We start from the raw sequence: 26,063 nt of genomic DNA, 5'->3' as shown, positions 1-26,063 counted from the left end.
AAGGGCTGACTTGTTATTTTGGATTGAGTGACTTGGAACCAGAGAAGAGAAGGCAATGAGTTAGGGACAAGTGCCTGGAAATTCCGGGTCCTCCCTCCCCCCGCCCCCAGCCACCCCTCATGAGATTCTCTTCAAGTGCCACAGAATATTCCCATAGTCCTTGAGGATCGCCACCATGGAGACTGGGAGTTGGGTTCTGTTGCTCTGGTGACCAGTTGCCTGGGGCCTCTGCATTGGAGCTACCAGGGTTCTGGGAAGAGGCAGATCTGTGTGGCTTGGGCTTAGAGGAAGGCTTCAGGCGGAAGCAGGAGAGAGCACAGGAGTGGAGTCATAGTCTTGGTTCTACTTTCAGCTCAGTGATGTCCACCCTTTCAGTGTTCTTGGATGTACCCCTAGCACAGAAGCTAGAAGGCAGCTTGTTAAAGACCTACAAACGTGACGAATGCACTAAGAAGATATTCCTAGCCTATAAAGGTAGATGTCTAAGACTCAGTATAGCAAATTGCCTCTAGAGGGCAATATTCCATTGCTTCAGAGGAACTGGAATAACGCCAGCATCAGCAAGTGGAGGAGTCTGTTCTTGTTAACAAAATTGCCCGGTGAGGAAAAGAGCAGAAAATGTCCTGGGTCATTCTGTGCTCTCTGCCTTTCTCAGGGGGCTTCCAGAGATTTGGTATAAGCTCTGGCATATTCTCTTCCCCGGCTCTATGTGGGGCCCGCATGAGCACTGTGCTTTCTTCCACCTCTTCCTCCACCCCTGTTTTGTTCCTGAACCAAGAATGGTTCCCCAAATGGACTCTTCTGATGAACAGCCAGCCCTTGACACTGTGAAAGTCAGTGTTGCCTTTGTTTAATCTCAGGTATCCATAATTCCCAGGTTGTATATCATTTCTGCCCTTTAAAATGGCATAGGTTTCAGTTGTCTCTTTAAAAAGACAAAAATTGGTGAGTGTGGCTCAGTTGGTTGAGTATTGTCTTGTGTACCAAAAGGTTGCTGGTTCAGTTCCCGGTCAGGGCACATACCCAGGTTGTGGGTTTGATCCCAGATGTGCGAGGTAGCTGATTGATGTTTCTCTCTCTCCCTTTCTTTTCCTCTCTCTCTCAAATCAATAAAAACATATTTTAAAATAAATTTTTAAAAATATATCTTTATTGATTTCAGAGAGAGGAAGGGAGAGGGAGAGAGAGAGAGAGAAACATCAATGATAAGAGAGTTGTCATTGATCGGCTGCCTCTTGCAGGCCCCTGACTGGGGATAGAGCCTGCAGCCCTGGCATGTGCCCTGACCGGGAATCCAACCATGATCTCCTGGATCCTAGGTCGATGCTCAACCACTGAGCCACACCTGGCCAGGCTAAAATAAAAAATTTTTAAAAATATGTCTTTATTGATTTCAGAGAGAAGGGAGAGGGAGAGAGAGAGAGAAACATCAAGGATGAGAGAGCCATTGATCGACTACCTCCTGTATGCCCCCCCCCCATTGGGGATTGAGCCCGCAACCTGGGCATGTGCCCAGGCTGGGAATCGAACCACGATCTCTGGGATCATAGGTCGATGCTCAACCACTGAGCTACACCAAGCTGGCTTAAAATAAAAAAATTTTTTTAAAGATAGAAATTAGAAATATTCATTAACAGCATATTGTTTTTATAAAAGGGAGGGGTGGGGAAAGAAAGTTGTCTTTTCCCAGGCAACTTTCTAAAGCTTCAAGAAAGCCAGGACAGAGCAATTGTTTGTGGGCTGTCAGCAGAGCCCAGAGGCTTCCAGAGCACTCTCTGTGGTTCTTCTCACAGTCTGCATGACCAATGAAGGACAACCCTGGGTTTCTTCTGTGGTGCAAAAGATCCGACTGCAGCTTTCACAGGACCCCTCCCTCAACTATGAGTACCTGCCGGTGTTGGGCATGAAATCATTCATCCAGGCCTCCTTGGAACTTCTCTTTGGAAAGCACAGCCAAGTCATTGTGGAGAACAGGGTGAGAAGAAGGGCCCCTCCCTTATTCACCCGGACACAGGGTGTGGACATTGGAGACTGCACAACCTTAAACCTGAAAGAGACTTTGGAGAGCCCCCTGGCATTAACAAAGGAGACACCTGAGGCTCAATGTGTCCAAAGCTTGTCACTGAAGGGCAGAGTGGGCATCAGAACCCAAAGCCTGTGCTCTTGGCCCACACTGCACCGTGCAAGCTCTTTCAAGAAAGGAATGATCTGAATCTGAGGTGGTACTAATATCACCATTACTCTTTTAAAGTGTTATTTCTGTTTATTTTTTGCTGGCAGGTAGGGGGTGTGCACACTGTTGGTGACAGTGGTGCCTTCCAACTTGGGGCCCAGTTCCTCAAAATTTGGCGTCAGGATTCTCAAGTTGTTTACATCTTTTCTTCTCAAAGAGGTGAGTGTTATGCAAGGTGAGGGTGACAGAAGATCCCTGTCCTTTTCCTAATTCCCACTCCATTTACAATCTTCACTGTTGTCCTTCTCACTCTCTGTCATGACAAATGGTAGACAAGCCAGTGTATGCTTGTCCTATTCTTGTCATTGCTCCACTTCCAACCATGACCCTCAAACCCATTCTCTGGTATGTCTGCTTCCATCTCTCCATTTCGCACGTACCAGCAGGTGGGGGGCTGTGTTCCCACAGAACAGCATGGACTCGTCTTCCAGGACATGGGCTTTACAATTTATGAACACTCCTTCTGGCACTCCGAACAGCTGTGCATGGATGCTAACATGTTCCTCAGTGTGGTGGAGGTAGAGGACCCCCGCTCAGAAACTTCTCCCCAGACCTGATTTACAGTTGTATTTTCCTTCCCTCCCCACTCCTCTGATTATCCAAGGCCTTTTCTAGGTTTGGATTTGTCTAGTCCTTTGGTAGGAACCAACATGAAGGGTCATTTCTCCTCCAATACCCTTGTGCCACTACCACTTGGTAGGGACAGTACCTGACGAGATAGCCTCTACTTGCAGCAGGCCCCAGATGGCTGTATCTTTGTGATTGGCAACATTGGCAGCTGCAACTTGACACCGGGTCAGTGGGCAAAGTTGTTGGCCGTCATGAAGGTGAGCCCAGCGTCTTACCTGACTTCCCCCTCTCACCATCTACCATTGCTTTCATCAGTCTCATCATTTTTCTCATTCTCCTTTCTCCTACAGAGAAAGCAGATATTCCCATTTTTTGACATTCCCAATCAAGGTTTATCTACCGGTGACCTGGAAGAAGATACTAGATTCTTACAATACTTTGTGTCTGAAGGCTTTGAGTTCTTTTGCAGTCAGTCCTTGTCCAAGAATTTTGGCATTTATGGTATAGTATGGGCAGAAGGAGAAGGGAGGGTCTGGTGTTAAAGTGCTGCCACACCCAAGTGCTGGCACGAACAATGTGTTTGACATCTCCTACCCTGTGGAGAGAGCCAAGGCCTTCAGAGTGAGCAGCATGGTGGCCCAAGAGAAGAGCTAGAAGTCCAGTTCTGTGGTATCGTCTCAGCTCAGTTACTAAAACTGGCTCCAGTTACATCATTTCCCCCTTAGACCTCATTTCCTCATCTGTAAGATGAGGGGTTAAGAATTAATTATCTTACCAGTCCTTTCCTAGTCCCTCTGAGACTCTTACTTAAAGGTACTCCTTCTGGAATAAGAGCCTCCGGCAACTTTCTGGGGCCTAGACACTAGCTTGCCTGGGCAGGGATGAGGGCCCTGTGGGTTACACCTCTCTCCTGCAAGGTGGGAGACAGAATTACAGGGGAAGGCCCTGATAATGGTGCAGGAGACTGAGGACTGAGAACAAAGCTGTCTGTCTCAATGCTGCAGATGAAGGAGTGGGGATCCTAGTTGTGGTGGCACACAACAACCAGTTCCTGCTGTGTGTCCTCTCCCAGCTGATGAACTTGGTCCTGGCCCTGTGGCAAAACCCTCCTACCACGGGTGCTCGCATTATCACCTCCATCCTCTGTAACCCTGCTCTGCAGGAAGCATGGTAAGGGTAAAGGGTGAGGACAGGGAGGGATGGGCAGAGCCTCTAGATGCCTACAGGCTTTCTGATTCACAAGATTCAGCTGTGTGCTTCTTTTCCCGCCCGTTGCCTCTTTACTCCATTCATTCATCAACATTTACTGAGGACCCACTATATTCCAATGGCAGTGGCTATGCCAACTCTTGCTCTACTATGGGGGAGTGGGTAATAAAATCTTCTTTTGGGACATGGGCTGGTGAATTATTCAAACTCTTCTAGATTACAGGAGGTTAGGAAGCCTCAAGGGCTTGCTACTCTTAGGCAAAATCTGCCTAAGAGTCTGCTTGGCTGGCTTAAATTAATACAGGCTGAAACTTTTCTCCCATTCATAACTATCTCAGATCCCTGGCTCTACTAGTGTGCCCTCAGGCACTCTGATTGGGGGCTTTTGAAGGGAAGGGAAGTGGAACGGCAATGAGGAGTTTGGGAGCAGGAAGAGACCTCACACTCTAATTTCTTGCTGTCCTTCCTTTGGTAGGAAGCAGAATCTGAAAGCAGTTGTAGAGAACATTATGCTGATCAAAGAAAAGGTTAAGGAGAAGCTCCGGCTCCTGGGAACCCCTGGCTCCTGGGATCACATCACTAATCAGAATGGAATCCATGGCTATCTTGGACTCAAGTGTAAGTGTCTAGGAGGGGATAGCTCTCCCCTTTCTGACCTTGGGCTTGTATTTGAATATTCAACTTCACTGACTAGGTAACCAATCCCTAGCTTCACACCAGATTTTGAATCTTTCTTGAGAAAAGTGGAGCTGCTTTGAAGACCCCTCTGGCCCCCGGAAATGCTGTGCTCCCTATCCCCCATAATCCACCTTGGACTAGAGGGGTCTTAGAGGTGGCCACTCCAGAATCTGAGACCCTGTCATTATCACCAGTTGAACAGGTACAATACCTGGTCAAGAAGAAACATATCTACATCCCCAAGAATGGTCGAATTAACTTCACCTGTATCAATGCCTGCAACATAGATTATATCACTGAGAGCATCAATGAGGCTATTATCTTCACAAAGGACTCAGAAAAAGAATCTTCAGAAAGTAGATGAGTTCTAGTTAGAATAAAAGCTTTAGTCTTTGCAAAGACCCTGTGCTGATTAATCACTGCTACAATTTATTTTTCTGCAAAGGATTCTGTCTCTCTGTCTACTTATAAAGCGTTGGTCTGGCCTCAGCGAAGGGTGGGGGGGAAGGCTCAGAGAAAAAGAGAATGTCTACCTTCATACAGCATCTCATATTTATTGAACACCTACTATGTTAAGGCCCTGATCTGGTGTCTTAGATCATTTGGGCTGCTATAACAAAACACTGTAGACTGGGTGACTTATAAACAACAGAAATTTACTTCTCACATTTCTGAAGGCTGAGCAGTCCAAGATCAAGGTGCCAACAGATTCAATGTCTGGTGAAGGCCCACCACCTGGTACATAAACAGCATCTTCTAGTGTAAACTCACATGGCAGAAGGGGTGAGGGATCTTTCTGGGGCTGCTTTTATAAGAGCACTAATTCCATTCATGAGGGCTCTGCCTTCATGACCTAACCACGTCTAAACACTGTCACATTGGCGATTAGGTTTCAACATATGAATTTGGGGGGGAGGGCTCAAACATTCAGACCATAGCATCTGGGCATAAAAGGGAATGTAAGAAACATGTACAATCCAGTCCTTTTTCTCCAGAAGCTTAGTTGGGAGACAAACTTAGTCACATGAAACAGTTAAGTAACATTTCAAGGCTGAATATAATACAAAGCCACAACAGATTATGGAGATGTGATGATTCCAGCCCCAAACCTTCTTGTCATCCCAGCTAATTGAGTGGAGCAAAGATAAATTGTCCTAAAGAGCCCTTCCTAAATTAAAGGTTCATGAGCAAATTTAGTGTTGTTATTATTTTAAGGCACTATGCTTGGGAGTGATTTGTTATGCAAGTTTAGATAGCTGGAACAATTAGTTTGTCTTTTATGTCTCTCTTAATATGTAGTTTCCTCCTACATCTTTATTTTTTCTTGCAATTTTTTAAAATTGAAGAACTGGGTTTTCTGTCCTGTAAGGTTTCTCACAGACTGAGTTTTGCTAATTTCATCCCCACGGTAATCATTTAACATGTTTCTCTATCTCCCTGCATTTTTTAAAAAAAAATAAGAATCTAAATTAGAGACTTGATCAGATTCAAGTTCAATTTTTTTTTGGTCTTGGTAAGGTCACATCATAGATGGTGATGTTGTGTTTCATCAGGAAATATGGAATGCTAGTTTTTTACTGTGATGTCAGCAACTATTGATGATTATTGCTGAGCTCCATTAATTCATTTGTATGGTTAACTGGCAGATATTCTAATTCTAACATCACTTGTTCACTTATTAGCTGGAATGCTTTTATAAATAGACACTTCTCCTCGCTGTGATTTGCTTAATGTGAGGTAGATTTTATATAGAAAGGTATAATTAATGCTTGATTCTTTCCCTTAATTTATCAGATTAAAAAAATCTTTATGAATTTTAAATGATTCGATGTTTTATTCTCCCACAAACATCATCCTTATTGATATTTTAAATGTCTGACCTTTGAACTGTAGGAGCTGATTTACATTAGTTTGAGAGATCTTTTGATACAACCCTAGTACTCTTTGATAGTGTCTTTACTTTCTGGCATGACAAAAAATTCCAAGAAAATTTTGAACACTTTCTGCCCCAGACCTAGAATCAGTCATTTCTCAAAGGAGCTCTAATCACTTTTAGCAGATAAAAGTATTTATACACCACAGTCTGGGCTGTTAAGGTGCTCACTGCTAGTGGGTTGCCCATTATTTCTGACTCTCTTCAGTAAGATAAAATATCCTGAGTGCCCGTCTTCCTTTGCAAACCAGCCTAGGACACTGGAGACATGGGGGCTTAGGCTGAGTAAATTGTCAGTCAAGGCATCTGACTCTTCCAAGGAGTCCTGTCATTACGATTAGAGCTAATGCTTGTCCAGTGCTTACCCAGAGCTTTACTGTTCTAAGAGCTTTAGGTCCATCATCTCATTCAATCCTCATGACAGTTCAAAGAGATAGGCTGTTAATATTACCACGCGAACTTTAAAGTCTTGGGGTATCAGTAACCTGTCCAACCAAGGTCAGACCCAAGGTGTGGGGTGCAGGGGGAGGGGGCAAGCGCGTGGTGCCCACTCCTGCCAGGTGCTGCCTTTCTCCACCCGGGCTGGCCCCTTCATTCTCGCGCCCCAAGGACTCTTGAGTCTAACTCTAAACAGGTATTACGCACCCGGGCATGTCCCCAGCCAGCTGGGCCGCCTGCGCCTTGCGAATGGAGAGCTGCAGAACTGTGTCCCCGCGGAGCAGCGGCTGTGCTTTGCGGGGGAGGAAAACTTGCCCACAGTGGGGCTGGTATCCATCACAAGGACATGAAGGGACAGGTAGGACCAAGGGGCTGGCTGACAGCCTTCCTGATGACTGGGAAAGCCCGCTGCAAGGACGTGCGGCGCCACCAGCTGCGCAAGAGTAGCCTGGGGACCGCAGGGCTGCAGGGCGGCCGCCCGGGCAGGTTCGCGGCCCGGGATCCCGGCGGCTTCTGCGCAGACACGGCGTCTCCGCTTTTGCAGGGGGCAGGCAGGTTCCTCCCCGTCGTCGTGGACCGCCGGCTGTGTGCGGGGAGGAGAGCGCAGAGCAGCGAGTATTCCAAACGCGGCAACTGGTGCCCGCGACCCGCCTCTGAAGGGGCCTGTCAGCTCCGAGGTTCCCCACGCGGGGGCACTCGGGGACCCCAGAGGGTCCCGGAGGATCCCGGGACGTGTGTCCCGCGTCTACTGCGGGAGCAGGCTCCCGAGCCCAGCGGTTTATGGGTGCGCGCCTTGCCGAGCGTTTCTTGGGCTGCTTTTTTCCCCATCGGCTGTGGGTCCCACAAAACCTGGTAGGAAATGAGAAGGAAATGGGGGGTTAGGTCGGCCTGCCCTGGCGGGCAGGTGGCTGGGGATGATGCACCATGAACCCTGGCACCAGGGCGCTTCTTCCAGGACACCCCTTTCTCTGCTCTGCACAGGCAGAGATGGCTTCAGGATGGGCCTCAAATCCCGGGTGTGTGCAGGAAGGGGGGAAGGGGGGACCCTAGGGTCGGGAGGACGCCCCAGCTTCGTCAGAGGGAAGTCGAGAACGGTGTCCTGCGGCGGGCCAAGCGCGCCGTCTCCGGAACCGAGCGGGCCGCGGAGACCCGGGGCTCTACCCTCGGCCTCGCTTCCGACCACGGTGGCCGGAGTTCTGGGGCCAAGGACTGGCCTGCCCCGTAGGTGGGGGCCCAGAGGTGAGAGGAAGGCATCGGCCGGGGGTCCCGGGCTAAGGCTGGAGCTCCCGTCCGCGCCCCGAGACAAAGAATACAGGGCGAACTGCGGGGACCCCTCCCCCCCACCCCCCACCCCCCCCGCCCCTAGCCGACCCGCGGTGGGGGAGGGGGGATTAGGGTGCGAGCGGGTGAACTTGGAACTGCTCTTGAGCGCCCCCAGCGGGCCGTCGCCTTTTCTGGCGTTTTCCATCCTGTGCTGGCTCCAGGATCTTCCCGGGCAGCCAAATCTTGTGCGCTCGCCTGCTCTTCTCCCATGAACATTCAACAGGGCCCTGGCCCTACCCCGTGATTTAAGAGTTAGGTGCCGTTCTCTCTCTTGCTCACACTTCAGGCGCACCGGTCTTGTTCCAGTTCCTCAAAGTATAAGCAGGTCTTCCTGTCTCTGGGCCTTTGCACGTGCAGTCTCTTCCGCTAGTAACACCGTCTCTCCGCTTTTTGGAAGGTCAGCTCTGTCTCATTGTGTGGGACTCAGCTCTTAGCTTAAATATCTCCTCTCAGAAAGGCTTTTATCTAGCCCTCCTAGGCCCCTGCCTCACAAATACATTCATTCATGTCTTTCTGATTTCCTTTATACCTCTTGCCACATGTTGTATTTATTCTGTTATTCTCTGACCTTGACAGTTTAAAGTAAAATAGGGCAGGGGGCATATTGCCTGTCAAGCCTGTGACTCTCATATAGTAGGTTCTCAAATTTTTGTGATAGTGCTTTTATTAATTGACTCCTTGCTCCATAGAACATTTGAGCCAGAAAATGCTTCTGGGGATAGGGCAGCCTACCCAGCTCTGCAGGAAGCTGCAGTATGTCATGGCATAGGGTTGGCACCTGAGTCTTCACTCACTGAATCCTCCCTTAAAGACGTAAGTCAGCTACCTCTGCAGGGCAGTATTCCTGGGCCCTCACTCAGGATCTGGCACTCAGGGGCTCAATAAATATGGGATGCTGAGTGGAGGCAGGCCTGCCAACTGCAGCCTTGGCTCTTTTTCATCTCCCTTTGAGGCAAATTCAGCACATCCCTGCGTTCCTCCAACACCGATCTCTCACAACAGAGCTGAAGGTGTCATGGGGACATGGGCAAGTGAATTTATCCGAGGTGGCAAACTTAGTGAAATCCCTACTAGACCTCCCTGTTGTTCCCCAAAGTCCCTGGCTGGCTACCAGCTACCCCATTTTCCTTCCCTTCCTCGTACCTGTTTACAACCTCTCAAATCTCTTAATGACCTTGAGTGATTCAGATAAGACCTCTCCATTCAGCACAGTCCAGCCCATAGAAGGCAATTTAGAGAGCACCTCTTGCTATAGGAGCACACCTTCTGGGGTGTCGTCCCCCCCCATACCTGAGCAGCTTATTTAGTATTTCCTTGGATGGGGTTGGGAGGAGGGAGGGTGTATTCTGTACTTAAGAAAAATTAGCTTGTCTCCATTTTATTACAATTAAAAAAATAAGGATAGTTTCGTGTTAGGAGAATGTGCTTTGGAGTGAGGCAGACCTGAGTTCATTTATTTGGCCTTGGGAAAATTACCTATTATCCTTAAGGCTCTTTTTTTCCCTCTGTAAAATGGGGATTAAAATGCCTACTTTTATGGGTTGTGATGAAAATGGATAAATAAGATCATGCCTATAAAGAACATAATAAATGTTATGATTAGTAGAAGTCACTCAAGTCCCCAGGAGAGAACCCCAGGAGTCACCCAAGGCCACAGTGTGTTATGAAAGGCCTCTGTGCAGCCTCCTCATGTCTCTGGCTTTCCAAGAATGTCTGCAGATTTATAACCCTTCCCTCATGATTCCACTTCAATCTTTCTTTCTAGCTCTTTGCTCCAATTTTCCTTCTGTGATGTCCTTGCCATTCTGTTGTTCTCACTCACTCAGTTCACAACTGTGGTCACTCAAAAGGCAGGGATACTGTTGAACATCCTCTGGTTCACAGCCCTTTACTGATCAAGAATGGATCTGGGTAAATGAAAACCCCAGATGCTAATCTCCAAGGGTGCCTGCCAGTGGCTCTTAACCTTTTCTGAGTCAGGGATTCCCTTGAGGATCTGAGGAAAGGTAGAGAAATATATATTCCCACATGCACATGAAACTTGCATGAATGTTGGAGACTCTGGGGCTCAGTGAAGCCTGTCCAGTGACCACTAAGTGTTCTTGAGATCCAGGCAGCTCAGATGACAGTTCTTCAGTCCTTTCCTGGTCGGTGTCTCAGAGCTGCAGCAGCAGAAACATAAGTAAACCTAAACTGTTATCCATTTTTCTGCTTCCCCTTTGCTAGGAGGTGCCAAAACCAGGAAATAAAAGCTGCACTGAGGAGGAGGGAGAGACAAAAACTAAACAACCCAGTGTTTATTGACAGCCTATGGGGAAATGAGAAATCGCTGAGCTAATGGGGCATATTTTGTGGGCTCCACAAGGATTCATGATGTCGGTGAAAAAAATGTATGGCAATCAAGAAGAACTTGATGAGAGGGGAAATGGTCAGAACTGGGGGGAGAATGGTGTTGAAAATGTTACTAGGGTTCAGATGAAAAGAGTTTTGAGATGCTGGTTGTACCAGAAGGTGAATACTTAACAGTACTGGACACTTAAAAAAGTAAATTCTATGTTATGTGTGCTTTACCTCAATTTTAAAAAAATTACTGGGCAACATGCCCTCTATGAGAACTTTCAGGAGTTTACCCTACCAGGCCCTGAGCAGACCAGACCCCTTCCTACCAGTATGTGCAGAGGCCAATGGCAGACTGGTTTTAGGACCGGTCTTATCAGTGGTAAGCTGGTTTTTTGGGGGAGGGGGGTGTCACTGATGTTGTGGTGGAATTAGCATAAAGCTGTGGAAAACTGGTGGGCTTAATGGAGGAGCTGGAGTGGAGTAGGCAGGGGCCATGGAGGAGAGAGCATAAAGCTGGTAGGATGGTCTGCCTCCCTCTGCCCTTTCTGAGTCTCAGTGAGGCAGCGAATGTGAATCTGCAACGCTGACACATCCATGGGCTTTCTCCCGGTACCTGACTTTTGAGCCAGCAGGTGGTGCTGTTTAGCAAACTTGGGAGCAAGAAGAAACCTGAACTTCACTTGAGCAGTGGGGCCCCTCCATCCTGGTAACTCCCTCCCTTTGCATGGGCCAGAGCAGAGGAGGAGGGAGGGCTGGGATCTGTTCTTGTGTGTGTTTCCCACGTGTGCTGGTATCCCAAATGTCTTTGGAATGTGGCTCAGGTGAAGTCCTGGGTGGTGGCCACCAATAGCTTGTCTGGGAGGGGTAAAGAAATTCAGAGGCATTGTCACACACACCAACACCAGCCAGGCTGACTCACCCTCCACCCAGCTGTGGTGCGGGTGGCTGTGGGGGGCTGCAATGGCTTTGCCTGCTCCCGCCAACCCTAGGATTCTTCTTTCCTTAGAAAGCTCAAACTGCTCTTAGGAGGGTGGGACCCCACAGCAAAACACACCAAACACGTGGAAAACATCTCCTTAAATATTTCTAAATTGCAGGCTTTTATGGGGTGAGCTCAGGTTCCAGAAAGCATACCAGAGGACCAGTTGGCGAGCTGTGGTGCTTTCCACGTGGGTTAGGGCACTGAATTAGGTTGCAGGTCTCCTTCTAGCCTGTGAATCTGGATTTGATTGGTCCACTGGGCTTTGTCCCCAACAATGATAGGATTCTGGGGAATGAAAACATAACACTGGTTTGACAGCTTCAGCAAGTTTTAGGAAGCCCAGCACGCCAGAGCCCAGTGTGCCTTTGGAACTTTACAGCATGCGGTCTCAATCAGCACACTTTCCTGTCCCTGCCCTTGTTTTGCCTCTGCCTCACCTTTCCCGTGGTGCTCTAATTTATGTTGTCTAACTTCATTTATGTGGTTCTGTAAACAACATTACATTCTTTTTGAAACAGGGCAGGGTACAAATAAATAGAATGAAAAACATGACACTAAAAGGTTAGATATTTTGATGGTGGCTGAACCTTGTACTAGTGTCTGAATGACCACATCCCTTAGTGACCATAACATTCAGACGCTTCCGAGACTGGTGGTAGAAAGAGGATCCCCTATGGGGTAAGCGACAGCACCACAGAGCCTTCACTTTTGACCCCCAGCATTCCTGATGCCTCCTCGAGCTTTAGGATGCGGGGGGGGGGGGGGGGGGGGGGGTTGGGGAGCCTGTGTCCCTTTAACCATTTTGCCATTGCAGACTCATGACCTTTCCCTTAATTGTCCCCGCAGAACTTCTACAGCTCTAAACCCATAAGGCTGGAACATTTGAAATGACTTCTGAAAAGACTATGAAAAATGTAAGCAGAAAATAACATGAAACTAGGTCACTCAAGTGATAGCATGTGATTTATAAAATTTTATTTTCCTTTAGAGGAGCCCCTCTTCCCTAGTCTCTGGCCTGCCTCAAGATAGTGCTACCTAATCTTAGGATCCACTCATACACCTCCTCCAAGCCTAGAGCTAAGAGAGCAAGTCCTGGGCAGAAATAGGGAGTGTCCTTGTCTACCGACATTCCCAAGGCCCCCCTCCTGATCTATTTTCTATCCTAGGATCTGCTTCTTTTCCAGATGACTGAAACTTGCAATGACTCCCTTGTTCATATCAGAATTACACACCACGCAGTGACCTCACCTTTCATACAAAAGCTGATCAGGGCAGTGGCCATTTTCTCACACTAGTTACAAACCTAAGCAATTCTCTGCAGGAAACACACGGCTTCCTCAACAGGGTGGTGCTTCCAACACACCTTCCTAAAGCCACTTTCAAACAGATGTTTTCTAACATCCAGCACCAACCTTGGCTTTCAGTTGGAACTCACACACTTTCTCCCCAGTCTTAAAAGCCATATCAAATACTTAGAAGTATTTCCCTGCCTTCTCTGAGGTGTTTCAACCAAAGGCCTGGGGTCAGAGGCATCTAAGTGTTGAAAAGACATTGTTACTATCAAATTGGATTTCAAAGGATTTTGGAGATGTAAGAAACCACAGAGATCACTTGATGCTACTCTTGTGGGGTACTGAGGCTGGAAGTGATTAAATGACTTGCTGAAGGTCCCAGAGCTAAAGAGTCACATCTAAACAGAATAATCTAAACAGAAGTGTAATCATGACCGGAACTTTTTATTACAGAATTAGATGATACTCATAAATACACACACATGCACACACACAGGCAAGATGATAGAATTAGTAATTAAAGTCATAAAGGAAAGATTATTTGTGTTTTGTATACAATTTTAGATGTTTGTGATGGGTGTCTTAAGGTATGCATGGAAACAAATCTAGACTTCTAATAGATGGAATGAATAAATGAGTTTGAGAAGAAAATCTAATTCCATCCATTGAATACAGAGCTCTAAGGGTAACAGTAAAATTTAGACATGATCCTACCCTTTAGAAGTTCATAAAGGGTAGACATATACCTAAATAATTCTAATATAAAGCAGACTTTGACCAACACTGTCACAATTTAATAAGGAGTTCAGGATCACTATATGTGAATAGTGATATAAACAAGGAAAATTATCAGTACAAACAAATTACATGTGTATAAGTATGTAGTGGGTGTGTAGATACATGTGTGTAGATATGTAGCAGCTGCCCATTCATACACATATTATTTTTTCACTGCATTATTATAAGCACTCAGTAAACAAGGATGGTGGCATTTGGAATGAATTCTTGTACAACTTCCAGCTCAGTTTTATGTACACAAAGATATTTTAATGGTCTGTCTCTTATGTCTTAGTTTGATTCTATGGTCTGATGAAGTAAATATATTTCTAGTCCAGACCTCTCCTCTGAGCTCCAGACCCATATATCCAAGTCTCTTTGCCATCCTCTTGGGTGTCTCAAAGGTACCCAAAGCTCAACATGTTCAAAATGGAACCTGATCCTTCTTCCACTGTTCCCTATGTCAGTTAATGGCATCATTGTCTGCACAGCTGTGCAAGCCAGAAACCCGGAGCTAGAACACAATCTCCCTGCGGTCAGGCACCTGGCCCATCTTGTTTGCTGCTGCAGCACATGGCACAGCATGGATATTTAATAAGTCCTGTGGAATCACAGCCTGCAGTCTCTAGGCCGCGTTCATTTCCCTCCTTCTCCACCATTACTACTCAGCCCAAACTGCCATAACCTCTCACTGGCACTACTGCAATAGCCTTCTAACTCCCCTCCCTTCACCCACGCTCAGCCCTATTCTGTGTCCTCTTCAGCCAGTGATCTTTTCAAAACATAAATCTGATCCTAAGACAAGCATTCTTGCCTTGGCCCCTGAGGTTGTGTATGGTCTGTATCTTACCGCTTTCCCAGCCTTATCTGATACCATGATTGTCCTTGCTCTTGGGATCTAGTCATTAGCCTTTTCTCAGTGCCTCCCATCACTGCTCTCTCTTGCCACAGGCCCTTTGCACGTATTGCTTTCTCTGTTTGGACCATTCTTCTCCTCTCCACCCACTTAACTTCTACCATTCCCCAATGTCACTCCCAGAGAGGCTCAGATGCATTTGATGTCCTGATGTCAACGGCATTTGATGAAAATATCATAGTCAAATTAAGGGGAAAAATGCTGACAAGAGATACCTTCACAGCACTTGTCATGGTTTTATTTTTACATTTGTTTATATAATAATTTTCTGCATAAAACTTTTCATGACTCGTAAGAGGTTTTTGTCTGTCTCCCTGTCGGAGGTCAAGGATCTAGTCAAGGACGATTTAAGGACAAGTCACCACTTCTCTCCATTTATTTTTTTAATCTTCACCTGAGGATATGTTTTTATTGATTTGAGAGAGAGGAAAGGAGAGAGAGAAAATAAAAACATCGATGTGAGAGAGAAACATTCACCAGCTGCCTCCCATAGGTACCCCTACCTGGGATCAAACCTGCAACCTGGGAATGTGCCCTGACTGAGAAGCAAACCCGCAACATTTCGGTGTACAGGATGACACCCCAACTAGCTGAGCCATCCAGCCAGGCTTCATGTATTTTTGGAAATTGCCATCAAATATATTTAACTGTATTCTTTTTTTTTCTATTAGACATAAATCCTCAAAAAATAGATCCCACTCTGTTTTTGGATTAAAGTTTACAAAGATCCTTCCCTAGTACAACATAAATGTTTAATAATGTTTGATAGCCCGGCCGGGCGTGGCTCAGCGGTTGAGCGTCGACCTAGGACCCAGATGACCTGGGATCCAGGCGATCAGGGTTCCATTCCCGGTCAGGGCACATGCTGGGGTTGCGGGCTCGATCCCCAGTCGGGGGTGTGCAGGAGGCAGCCGATCAGTGACTCTCTCATCATTGATGTTTCTATCTCTCTCTCTCCCTCTCCTTTCCTCTCTCTGAAATCAATAAAGACATATAAAAAAAATAATAATGTTTGATAGAAATACCCCATGATGATAGATTGGGAGGTCCTCCTTAGCTCACAAATGCTTTATGAGATGGTTTAAGCCTGAGGCAGGGTAAGGACCTTTCCCTGATTTTAGGATTCACTAAAATCAAGCAAAGAGGAGACTTTCCAGGTTATCTTCTCAGATACATATATATATATCTGAGATATATATGTATCTATCTATATATATATGTGTGTGTGTGTGTGTGTGTGTGTGTATATATATATGTGTATATATATATATATATATATATATATATATATATATATATATATAAAACTTCTCTTTTCTTGAAAGGTACAGAAATAAGTAAGTTGACCCAGTCTTACATAATCAGATGGTTAGAACCACTTAGGCAGACTAGATGTTTCAAACAGACCCTGTATATATAAGAATTTATTATGCAATAAAGAAGGATCATAAAGCCAATAAGGAAAGGGTGAGGTTATTCGGTAAGTTATGTTTTTATACTTAATTAGGACTTTGTGGAAAAAAGTAAAATTTATCTTTATACCACATCATATACCAATATAAATTCCAGAGATATTAACACATAAAATACTAAAAATTCCAGCCAAAAAAGTCTATGTGAAAGACAAGTGAATATTTATCTGATGTTTACCTTCTAAGCTTAAGATCAATGGAAAACGTTACCCCTCCCCCCATAAAGAGTATTTCTGTCTATACAAAAATTAAAAAATAATGACCAAATTAAAAGGTAAGGAACAAAAATGGAGGAAAAAATAGACTATCAGAAACTATACAAAAGGACAATATCTACATAAGGATACACATTTATAAATTAGTAGAAAAGTACTGAGACCCCAACAGAGAAGTTAGGCAAAGGATACAAATGGACAGTTCACATGTAAAATAAAATAATTGATTGACACACATGAAAAAATACTCAATTTTGCTAGAAGTCAAATAAATGCAAACTACATTACTTTACAGTTGCATGAATGCAGCAATTACCATTTTAATCTACCAAATTAACGTACATAAAAATGTGTAATACTCAATATTGGTGAAGGTTGGGTGAAGGAGCTTTTCCAGTACGTTATCAGGGCAGTGATATTTGTCATTATGGATAATGAACACTAAGAATGTTCAAGTTTTTGACCCATTTTCCAAAATATATCCTAAGGAAAGAAATCTAAATATCGACAGTGTTTTATGCACAAAGATTTTCATATAAGTGTTATAGTATTATGTTCAATAATAGATGGTTAAAAAAAAAACTAGTTTATATTCACATAATGAAATTAAGCAACCATTGGAAATTAAGTATATGAAATAGTCTAATAAAATGAGAAAATATGGGGAAAATAGAACATAAAAATATATGTATTTTGTACAAGTATAATGTCAACTACATTTAATGTGTACATAGAAAAAAATACTGGAGGAATAAACCACTGAAACAGTAACAGTTATTATTTTTCCAAGGTGGAATACAAGTGATTTTTAAAAACTTTTTTTCTACTTTTATTTTTCAGGTTTCCTATGAACCAATTCTCACTCCTTTCCTAGATAAAAACTGAGGCAATGCCATAAAAACAAATGAAGTCTTGTTACACTCTACAATCTGGATGAATCTTAAAAACATTGGGCTATGTAAAAGGAACCAGACAGAAAAGGCCACATATAGCATGATTCCATTCATATGAAATGTCCTGAATAGACAAATCTGTAGAGACAGAGAGCAGATTAGTGGTAGCTGAGGGAAGGGGGAAGAGGAATTGGGACTGATTGTTAATAGGTATGGGGCTTCTTTTTCTTGTGATGGAAATGTTCTGGAATGATATAGTGGTGATGGTTGCACAACATAGTGAAGATACTAAATACCACTGAATTGCATATTTTAAAATGGTGAATTTTATGTTATGTAAATTATAGCTCAATAAAATAAATAAAAAGGGACTTGAAATTAGAGAGAGAGAGAAAGAGAGAAACTGAGGTGAATGAGTGCTCTAGGTTAAGAATTTAATAGAGCCCATTTTCAAATTCTAATTTCTTTGTGTTCTCAAGGGAGCCCTGGTTCTAGGCCTGAAGGACCTCCCTGAGTGGTGTGTATGCCAGAGAAGATGAGAGGAAGAGGGAGAACAAGAGAGGACAAAACATTGCTCTGTGTTTTGTGACTGATTGGCTCCCTTAGGATCAGAGATGTTTTACAAATTATAAATAGCTATTGAAAAATAAAAATGTAAAATGATACTATTTATAATAACATTCAAAACATCAAATACCTAGAAATAAATCTAACAAAAGATATACAAGACGTCTATATAGAAAACAACAAACATTGAAAGAAATTAAATTTTAAAAGAACATACCTTGTTCATTGTTTGTAAGATTCAATATTGTAAAGATATCAAATTTTCCCAAATTGTCCTATAAATTCAATGCAATCTCAGTCAAAATTTGAGCAGGTTTTTTTCTTAGACGTTGACAACTGATTCTAAAATGTATATGAAAATGCGAAGGGCCAAGAATAGTCAAGAAATCTAGATGGAGGAAGAAAAAAACTGAAGGCTTTACATTACTAGATATCAAGATGTATTATAAAGCTATGATAACTAAGACATTATGCATTGGTTCAGGAGTAGACTAATAACTAGACCAATGGAAGAGAATAGGGTTCATAAATGAATCCACACATATGGTGACACTGAAGAGTTGGTGGAGGAAAGCTGGGTTTTTAATCAATGGCACAGTGTCTATTAGATATATTTATTAAAAAAATAAAAAGAAAAAGAATCCTGGCCCTTATCTGATACTACATGATAGGAAAATTTTGTGCTTCAATGGAAAACTGCATTTTCTGTAGCACACCATCTGGGTTATCTGATTTTGGTTTTATGGCAGCTATTTTATAACTCTGTAACTTGTGGATAATTGGTAGCAATGCAAAATTCATGAAAATAAATGCTGTCTGGTTGAGGGATACCCTCCCCCCAACCATGGAAAAACCAGTTTTGCCTCAATTTGCATATTCATTTCAACATTTCTGATCTATAAATGTGTCTGTTCTTTGGGTCCATCTTTGAACAGGTGTTAACATCTTGCCAGTTTTCCTTCTTAATAAGTTAAACAATTCTCATATGTGTTCATTTTTATATTTGTATGAGAATCATGATTTTATCTTTCTATTGGAAATTTATCTTTTAACAAGGCACAACAGTAATTCCAGGTGGGTGGTTAACCTAAATGTGAAGGATAAAACAAATAATTCATCTAGAAGATTATAAGAAACATATTCATGACTTTGGAGAAGCAAAGATTCCTTAAACAGGACATGAAAGCACTAAGCATAAAAGGAAATGTTGAAAACTCAGATTTCATTAAAAGTAAGAACTGCTTTTCACCCCGAAACTCCACTAAGAGAATGAAAAGGCAAGCCACAGAGTGGGAGAAGATATTTGCATTACATTTTTGGGACAACAGTATTATATATGTATACATATTATATATATAACAAATATATAACAAAAAGGTATCGTATATATTATATATAACAAATCAATGAGAAGACAGACAACTGAAAAGAAAAATGGAGGAAAGAAACAAATAGGCACATCACAAAAGACCAAATTCAAATGGCCAATAAATAAGCAAGCGCCCCATTAGTCATCAGGAAAATACAAATTAAAATCCCTGCACACCCATCAGAAGGGCAAAATGGAAAAGACTTACAATTCAAAGGTTGACAAAAATGTGGAGAAACTGGATCTGTCAAACATTGCTGGTGGGAGTATAAATCGGTACTATTTAGTTTCCAAAAACTATTTTGGAAAATTGTTTGGCAATATCTCTTAGTGCTAACCATATAGCCGCCCTATAATCCAGTAATTCCATTCTTAGGTGTGTGTGTATGTTTATGCATATGTACCAAAGATATAAAAAGTGTATAGCAAATTTCTTTCTAGCAGCCCTGTATTTGTTTCCTGTGGCTATCACAACAAATTACCACAAAATTGGCTGCTTAAAACAGCAGTGATTTATTTTCTCCCTGTCAGTTCTGGAAGCCAGAAGTCTAAAATCAAGTTGTCATCAGGGCTGCACCCCCTCCAGAAGCTCTTGGGGAGATTCTGTAACTTGTCTCTTCTAGCTTTCCTTGGTTTGTGGCTACATCACCCCAATCTCTGCCTCCACCTTCTCATGGCCTTTTCCCTTTCTGTCTCTGTAATCTCCCTCTGCCTCATTCTTTTCGAGACACTTGTCTTTGGATCTAGAGCCCACTTGGATAATCCAGGATGATCTCCTCATTTTAAGATTTCAAGATCCTTAACTTAATTATATTTGCAGATCCCCCCCCCCCAAACAAAGTAATATTCACAGATTCCAGGGACTGGAATGAGCACTAATCTTTTAGGGGGCCATCATTCAGCCCACTACAAGCCCCAAACTAGAAACAACCTAAATGTCTATCAACTGTAGAATGAAAAATAAACTGCGGTATATTCATATCATGGAGCACCATAAAACAGTAAAGAGGAACAAATTATTGCTACACGAACACCATTGGTGATGCTCATAAAGATAATACTGAGTGAAAGGAGCCAAACCTAAAATAAATACCTAATGTATAACTCATTTATATAATGCTCAAAACTAGCAAGACTGATCTATAGGATTAGAAGTTAGGATAATGGCTGCCTTTGGAAAAGAGAAGGCCTTGTGACTCCAGGGACTCAAGGGAAATTTGTGCAGGTGCTGATCCTGTTCTATTCCTTGATCTGGGTGGTGGAAATTCACCAACCTGAACTTTTCTGCATATGTTTACATTCTTCTTTTTATCTTCTTTTCTTTATCACTTTTCTGCATATGTTTACATTCTTCTTTTTATCTTCTTTTCTTTATCACAGCTATGCTATATGGTTTGTTTAAAAAAATCCATTCCTATGTAGAATCTAAAGAACAATATAAACAAACAAAACACAAACAGACTCATAGATACAGAGAACAAACTGATGGTTGCCAGAGGAGAGGAAGGTTGGGAGACTGGGTGAAAAAGGTGAAGGGGTTGAGAAGTACAGATTGGTGGTTACAAAATAGTCATGGAGATATAAAGTACAGCATAGGAAATAGAGTCAATAATAGTGTAATAACTATGTATGGTGCCAGGTGGGTACTGGAAATATCAGGGGGAACACTTTGTAAAGTATACGAATGTCTAACCACTATGCTGTACATCTGAAACTAATACAAAATAATATTGAATGCAAACTGTAATTGAAAAGTTAAAAAATTTAAAGCCATTCCTATGTTATACATTTTTCTTCCTTTTTTTGCATATATTAGATTTCAATACATATATTTATTAATAATTATGAATGATTACAACAGTGCTTTCTTTCTCATGGGTTTAGGTGGTACCATCTCTCAGGAATGTTTGTTTTTGGGACATGTGTATATATTTTCAGTCTGACATGTTTTGAAGAGATGTTGAATTGGAGGATCCAATCATGACATGGAACAGACTATGTTGTAATTTGTTCCCAAACTGTTCTATAAGACTTTAGTGTCACGGACCTTCCTTACTGAAACTCGGAGTGTGGGTGGTTGGGGTAGTGGTGGGAAATGTTACTCGAGGGTGACTGATTCAGACTTGGGAAAGGTGTTATGCATCCTAGGATGGGGAAGGGGTAGGATTTCCCAAAGATGGGCAGAGTCCTAAGAGAGATTATAAGGGTAGGTACAAAGACGGCACTTAAGGCGAGAACCTGGTATTGCCTCCTAGAGGGAGACCCCTAGGTAAAGAGCTTTATTCCGGTGCTCCCCCTTGGACTTTGTGAAATGTCATACTGGGCTTGGCTTTAAGTTCCGGGCCTACATTGTAATTCCTTAGGGTCAAAAGTCAACATACCAAACCAAACAGAAACAGACTCATAGATACAGAGAACAAACTGGTTGCCAGAGGGGAGAGGAGGCAGAGGGTACTAAGAGGTATAAGCTTCCAGTTATAAAATAAGTAGGACATGGGGATGTAGTGCAGTGTGGTGATACAGTAGGTGGTTAGCAGACTTACTGTGGTGATCACATCATAGCTATATAAATGCCGAATCACTATGTTGTAACTAATATAAGGTTGTATGCCAACTATACTTAAAAAAAAAAGTCAATGTACCCTCAGTCCTGTGCCATGTACTGTGGCATCAAAAGGGAAGGGGAGTAAAGGGATGGTGGGTCCACTCACACCCACCTCTTAGCCAGCTCTACTGCAGAGGGGCGGGGGTTGTCTGTGTCTAGAAGTCCCAGCAGTGGAGAAAGTGGAAGTTCATGGCATGTATGGGAGAGGCCAAGAACAAGAGCCTAAGGGGTAGCTTCTAATGGGACAATTCAAGGTGAAATAGATACTCACAACTTCTGCTTTCCTCTGTATGCCATGAAAATTATTCTGGAAAGGTGGAACACGGCTTGCATACAATGAACACATATTGCTTTCACATCCAGACAAAATAAACCTTGTTTTTAAAAAATGGTTATGCAGGGTACCATGAAAGGTGGCAGTAGCAGGAATGAATGGATTAATGCTGATGGCTTAAAAGCCATTTATACCTCTCTTATTTAACTTGAACTGCTTTTTATTTGCAAGGAATTGGGAGAGCTAGAAATGGTACCACACTTTCTGCCTTTGAGGTTTACAAGTCAATAAAACAATCACTGAATCAGAGTACAAGAAATAAGCTAGGGAACAAGAAACTGTTCTGAAGGGAGAGGCAGAGGGAAGGCTCTGTGCAGAAAGTGGGAGGGGTACCCATGCCCTACAGCCATTTAGTTGTGGGATTCAAGGACCTTTTGAAAGGGACCTGACAAGCTGGAAAGATAATACCTTTGTGTTATCTATGACGCAAGCTTTGTTAAACAAAGAACACCGTCAACAAGTTTGTATGGACAATGGCAAGCCATTTGCTTGTTGGGACATCCTCTGTCCATGAGGCAGGAAGCCCTTGTTCCTAGAGCCAACACCTGAAAGGTAGTCTCCTTGGTCAGCCAAGTGGTCCTGGAGAAGCCAGAGGGCTGTTTACCAAGGTCCGCAGTGAGTGAGTCATGTGTGTGGACTTCTGTCACCACACCTCTGAGTCTGAGGCAAAGGAGAAAGGCAAGCAGCCGTCCCAGCCCCTTTCTGCTCCTCCCTTGGGATGCACATTAGGCCCACCAGGGTCCCCAGAGGTGGTTTTTGAGTTAGTAGCATTCCTGTAGTTGGAGGATACTGAGGAGCTGTGGACAGAAGAGACTGGCAGTAGCAGGGTAGTGAAAGTCCTTCCCTAGGGATGCCTAGCCTCACTGCCCCTAGCATGGCTCCACACAATGTCCTAGAAGGAAGTTCTTCCCTGCTGCGCCTAAAAGACAATCTGCTCTTGATCTAACTGCACAGGTGGGTGCTGCCCGTAGAGAGGCCCAGGGTCAGGCCAGTCCACTGGAGTCCGGTGCTCTCTCTGCTCTGCTGCTTCGGGAGAGGACAGGTGGCTAACTTGTCCAGTCTAACCTGTCCGGCACCTAGTCCACGTGTTCTGGGCCAACTGAAACTCTTCCTCTTTCAGGCAGAGCTAGAGGCGGGGCAGGGTGAGAGGAAAGAGCAGTCATCTGGCCGCACCCTGGCTGTGGGAGGTGTTTGCAAACACTCCCGGAATTCCGCGAATCTCCTGGGTCCAGCGCCCCAGGACCGCAGACTGTGAGTCTATAAAGTGGGCAGAAGACAGACTCTTACTCCAAGGCAGTCAGTGAGTCAGTTTTGAGGGACAGTGTACTCTGACTGAAGGAGGGGAGAAAAGGACCATTCAGGCATCTAGGGAGCACTAAGCCAACTCCCAAACATGCCATGTTCTGGAGCTCCTGGTGTCTCTCTTCTCTGACAAATGTCCAATTCATGCCTCTAGTGAGCCCCACTCCTCTGAGTTAACCCTGCTAGTGTCCAGTGTCTAGAGAGAAGGTTCTTGATCTCGATTTCTTGGGGGTGGCCAGGCAGCCCTGCCCTCCCTGAACTTACCACCTTTCCTTTTACCACAGAGCCTATTTGTGTCTACAGAAACCCAAACACATGAGGTCACAGGTGCTCATAATTTTTCCTTCCCTCACCACCATGCCCTCCCCCCTTGTCCTCTAATCCTTCCCATGAATGGAAGGAATGCTTCATGCCATACTCAGCCTCTGAGGCTGTCCAGCTAGGTTTCATTCCTGGCTCTGTACTGTGGGCGCTGTACTAATAATGTGAATGTGAGGGAAGAGGGGAGACCAGAGCTGAAAAACTTTCCTCCCAGGGTCAGTTTTGACACCAAATCTCTGACATTGTAGTGGAGCAATCGACAGGTAGGACAACCAAGAGGGAAGAATATGCCTTATTTAGTAGGACAACCAAGAGGGAAGAATATGCCTTATTTAATGCAGTACCAACACAGAATAGACACCAAGGTTTGGTAAGGCTGGGACAGAATGGGGCTGCAAGCAGGTGTCCCACGTGAAAATGAAGGAAGGTATTTGGCTGTGACCTGCCATGTTATTGGCTGCTGAGCTACTTTGCTCATATCTGTCGTACAGCCTGAAGCACAGCCTGATCAAGCCATTGTTCAAAACCCTCTGAAGGCTGGCTCACCTGGTTTAACACTGTGATATAAACTCCCTAGCCTGGAGTTCGTGATCTGCATTATCTGGGCCCACCTTCCTTGACCATTTTATGTCCACCACTTGTCCCCCGTAACCTCCTAAAATACCCCATATTCTAGCCCCTGTAGGGTACTCATAACCCCTAAACATGCCATGAACTCTCTGGACCCCAAGCCTTTGCTTAGGCTGGTCCATTCTCTCCTTCTGAAATGCTCTTCCCCCATCACCTTCTCTACCCATCAAATATGATAAACCTTTTAAGACCCAGCTCAATACTACTTCCTTCATAAAAATCTGCTTGCTTAGAGAAATCACTTTCTCCTCAAAGCACCCAAAGCATTATATCAATACAGGACTTCTTTTATAGCATTTGTCATAGTGTGGCTTGGAACTGGGTCTCACTGGGAGGTAGCATCTAGCACAAAGTAAGATCTCAATAAATCTTTATGGTAATGAATGGAGCCATGAAGTTGAATGAGGTTAATAAATGGCCAGGAAGGGGAAATAGCATGAGAACAACAGAGTTCTTTTAGACTTTCCTGACTCTTATGTGTCTGGTGCCTCCTTTCCTTTTCCCTTCTGAGCACATTAAATATTTACAACGTGCTAAATAGGCTTTTCCCACACTGTAGCCACCCTCAGTTGCAAACCTAAGTATAATGTCTGTGTTGTAATTCCCTACATGGTAAAGAAGAACACTGTGTACTCATGGTTGGCTGGAATAACCTGCAACTCTCCAATTTCATAGCACTGTGTACCCGGGTTTCTGCTAGGGGCTGTGGAGACAGGTCACCACCTGGTCCCTACCCTGAAGAGGGCTATCAGAAACCAAATCTTGGAGATATCTAAGTGAAGCCCTGCAGTGGGTAAGACTCAAGTAGTCAGAGAGGTTGGCAGGGCAGCTACAGGGCAGCCAAGTGTTAAAGGCCTGGAGGTGGGAAGGTTCTCTGGGCTTCAATTTGTTCGGGAGATAGAGAAGAATGAGTCAGGGTGGGACCAGAGTAGGAAGGCCTTTAAATTTCTAAGGATGAGGTTAATGCGGATGAGGCGACATTGTAGGATTTCAGCAGGTTAGTGCAGCAATGTGCAGTGTGGACGGGAGGGAGGAGAGCCTCAAGACCAGGGGCTCTAGTAGCAATCCAAGATTGGGGTTCTGAGGATTGGAAGAAGCAAGGGACGCAGCAAAAACACTGATGGGAGCCAGGACACCTGGGTTCTGGTCCTGGCTCTGTTGTGGGGGTCACTTCTCTGCTCTGGGCCTTTCCATAACTGTAAAACCTAAAAACCTTCAAAGTGACCTTTGCAAGCTGATGATCCACAGTTAAGCCTTTGCAGTAGGATTTTGAGAATGAAGGGAATAGACCAATCTAATGGACATTTGGAACAAGGAAATGACTAACTGGAGTCTAGAGGTAAAGAGCAAGGAGAAACCGAAGAGGGTCCAGCCAGGGAGAAATGGGGAACTGAGGGGGGGGGGTGGGAAACGGAGCCTCTGCTCCTGACGACTGGTTTGGCAACCCCGTTTTCAGTTCCCCCTTTCTTCCCCTTCCCTAATTTCGCCTCTTAGCCTCACCTTATTTGGTGAGGGCAGGGCAAACAGGACACCCCCACACCACCTCGTGCGCCGCCCCCCACTCTACCTTCCCCTTTTCGGGCTCTGACGGGGCCCTCCTTCCCCACCCACCTGCCGCCCTCCACAGTAACGGCCGGCGGCCACGGCGGAGAGCGCGGCGAATT

The 26,063-nt window shown here is 44.3% G+C and overlaps 1 protein-coding gene across 1 annotated transcript; it reads left to right on the top strand.

Moving 5' to 3' along the window:
• Positions 1 to 359: 359 nt before the first annotated feature.
• GOT1L1 (glutamic-oxaloacetic transaminase 1 like 1) lies at positions 360 to 5,054 on the top strand (the record flags this gene model as incomplete). Its single annotated transcript, XM_081129652.1, has 9 exons — positions 360 to 474; positions 1,794 to 1,975; positions 2,281 to 2,392; positions 2,642 to 2,751; positions 2,968 to 3,060; positions 3,154 to 3,304; positions 3,808 to 3,973; positions 4,488 to 4,630; positions 4,885 to 5,054. The coding sequence occupies 9 exons, from the start codon at positions 360 to 362 to the stop codon at positions 5,052 to 5,054; spliced, it is 1,242 nt and encodes a 413-aa protein (XP_080985778.1).
• Between the last annotated feature and the right edge of the window lie 21,009 nt (positions 5,055 to 26,063).

This window comes from Miniopterus schreibersii, assembly GCF_964146895.1.
Source record: "Miniopterus schreibersii genome assembly, chromosome: 2".
NCBI classification, from domain to species: Eukaryota; Metazoa; Chordata; class Mammalia; order Chiroptera; family Miniopteridae; genus Miniopterus; species Miniopterus schreibersii.
The sequence above is the reverse complement of the archived record's forward strand: the minus strand, read 5'-3'. Positions and strand labels throughout refer to the sequence as shown.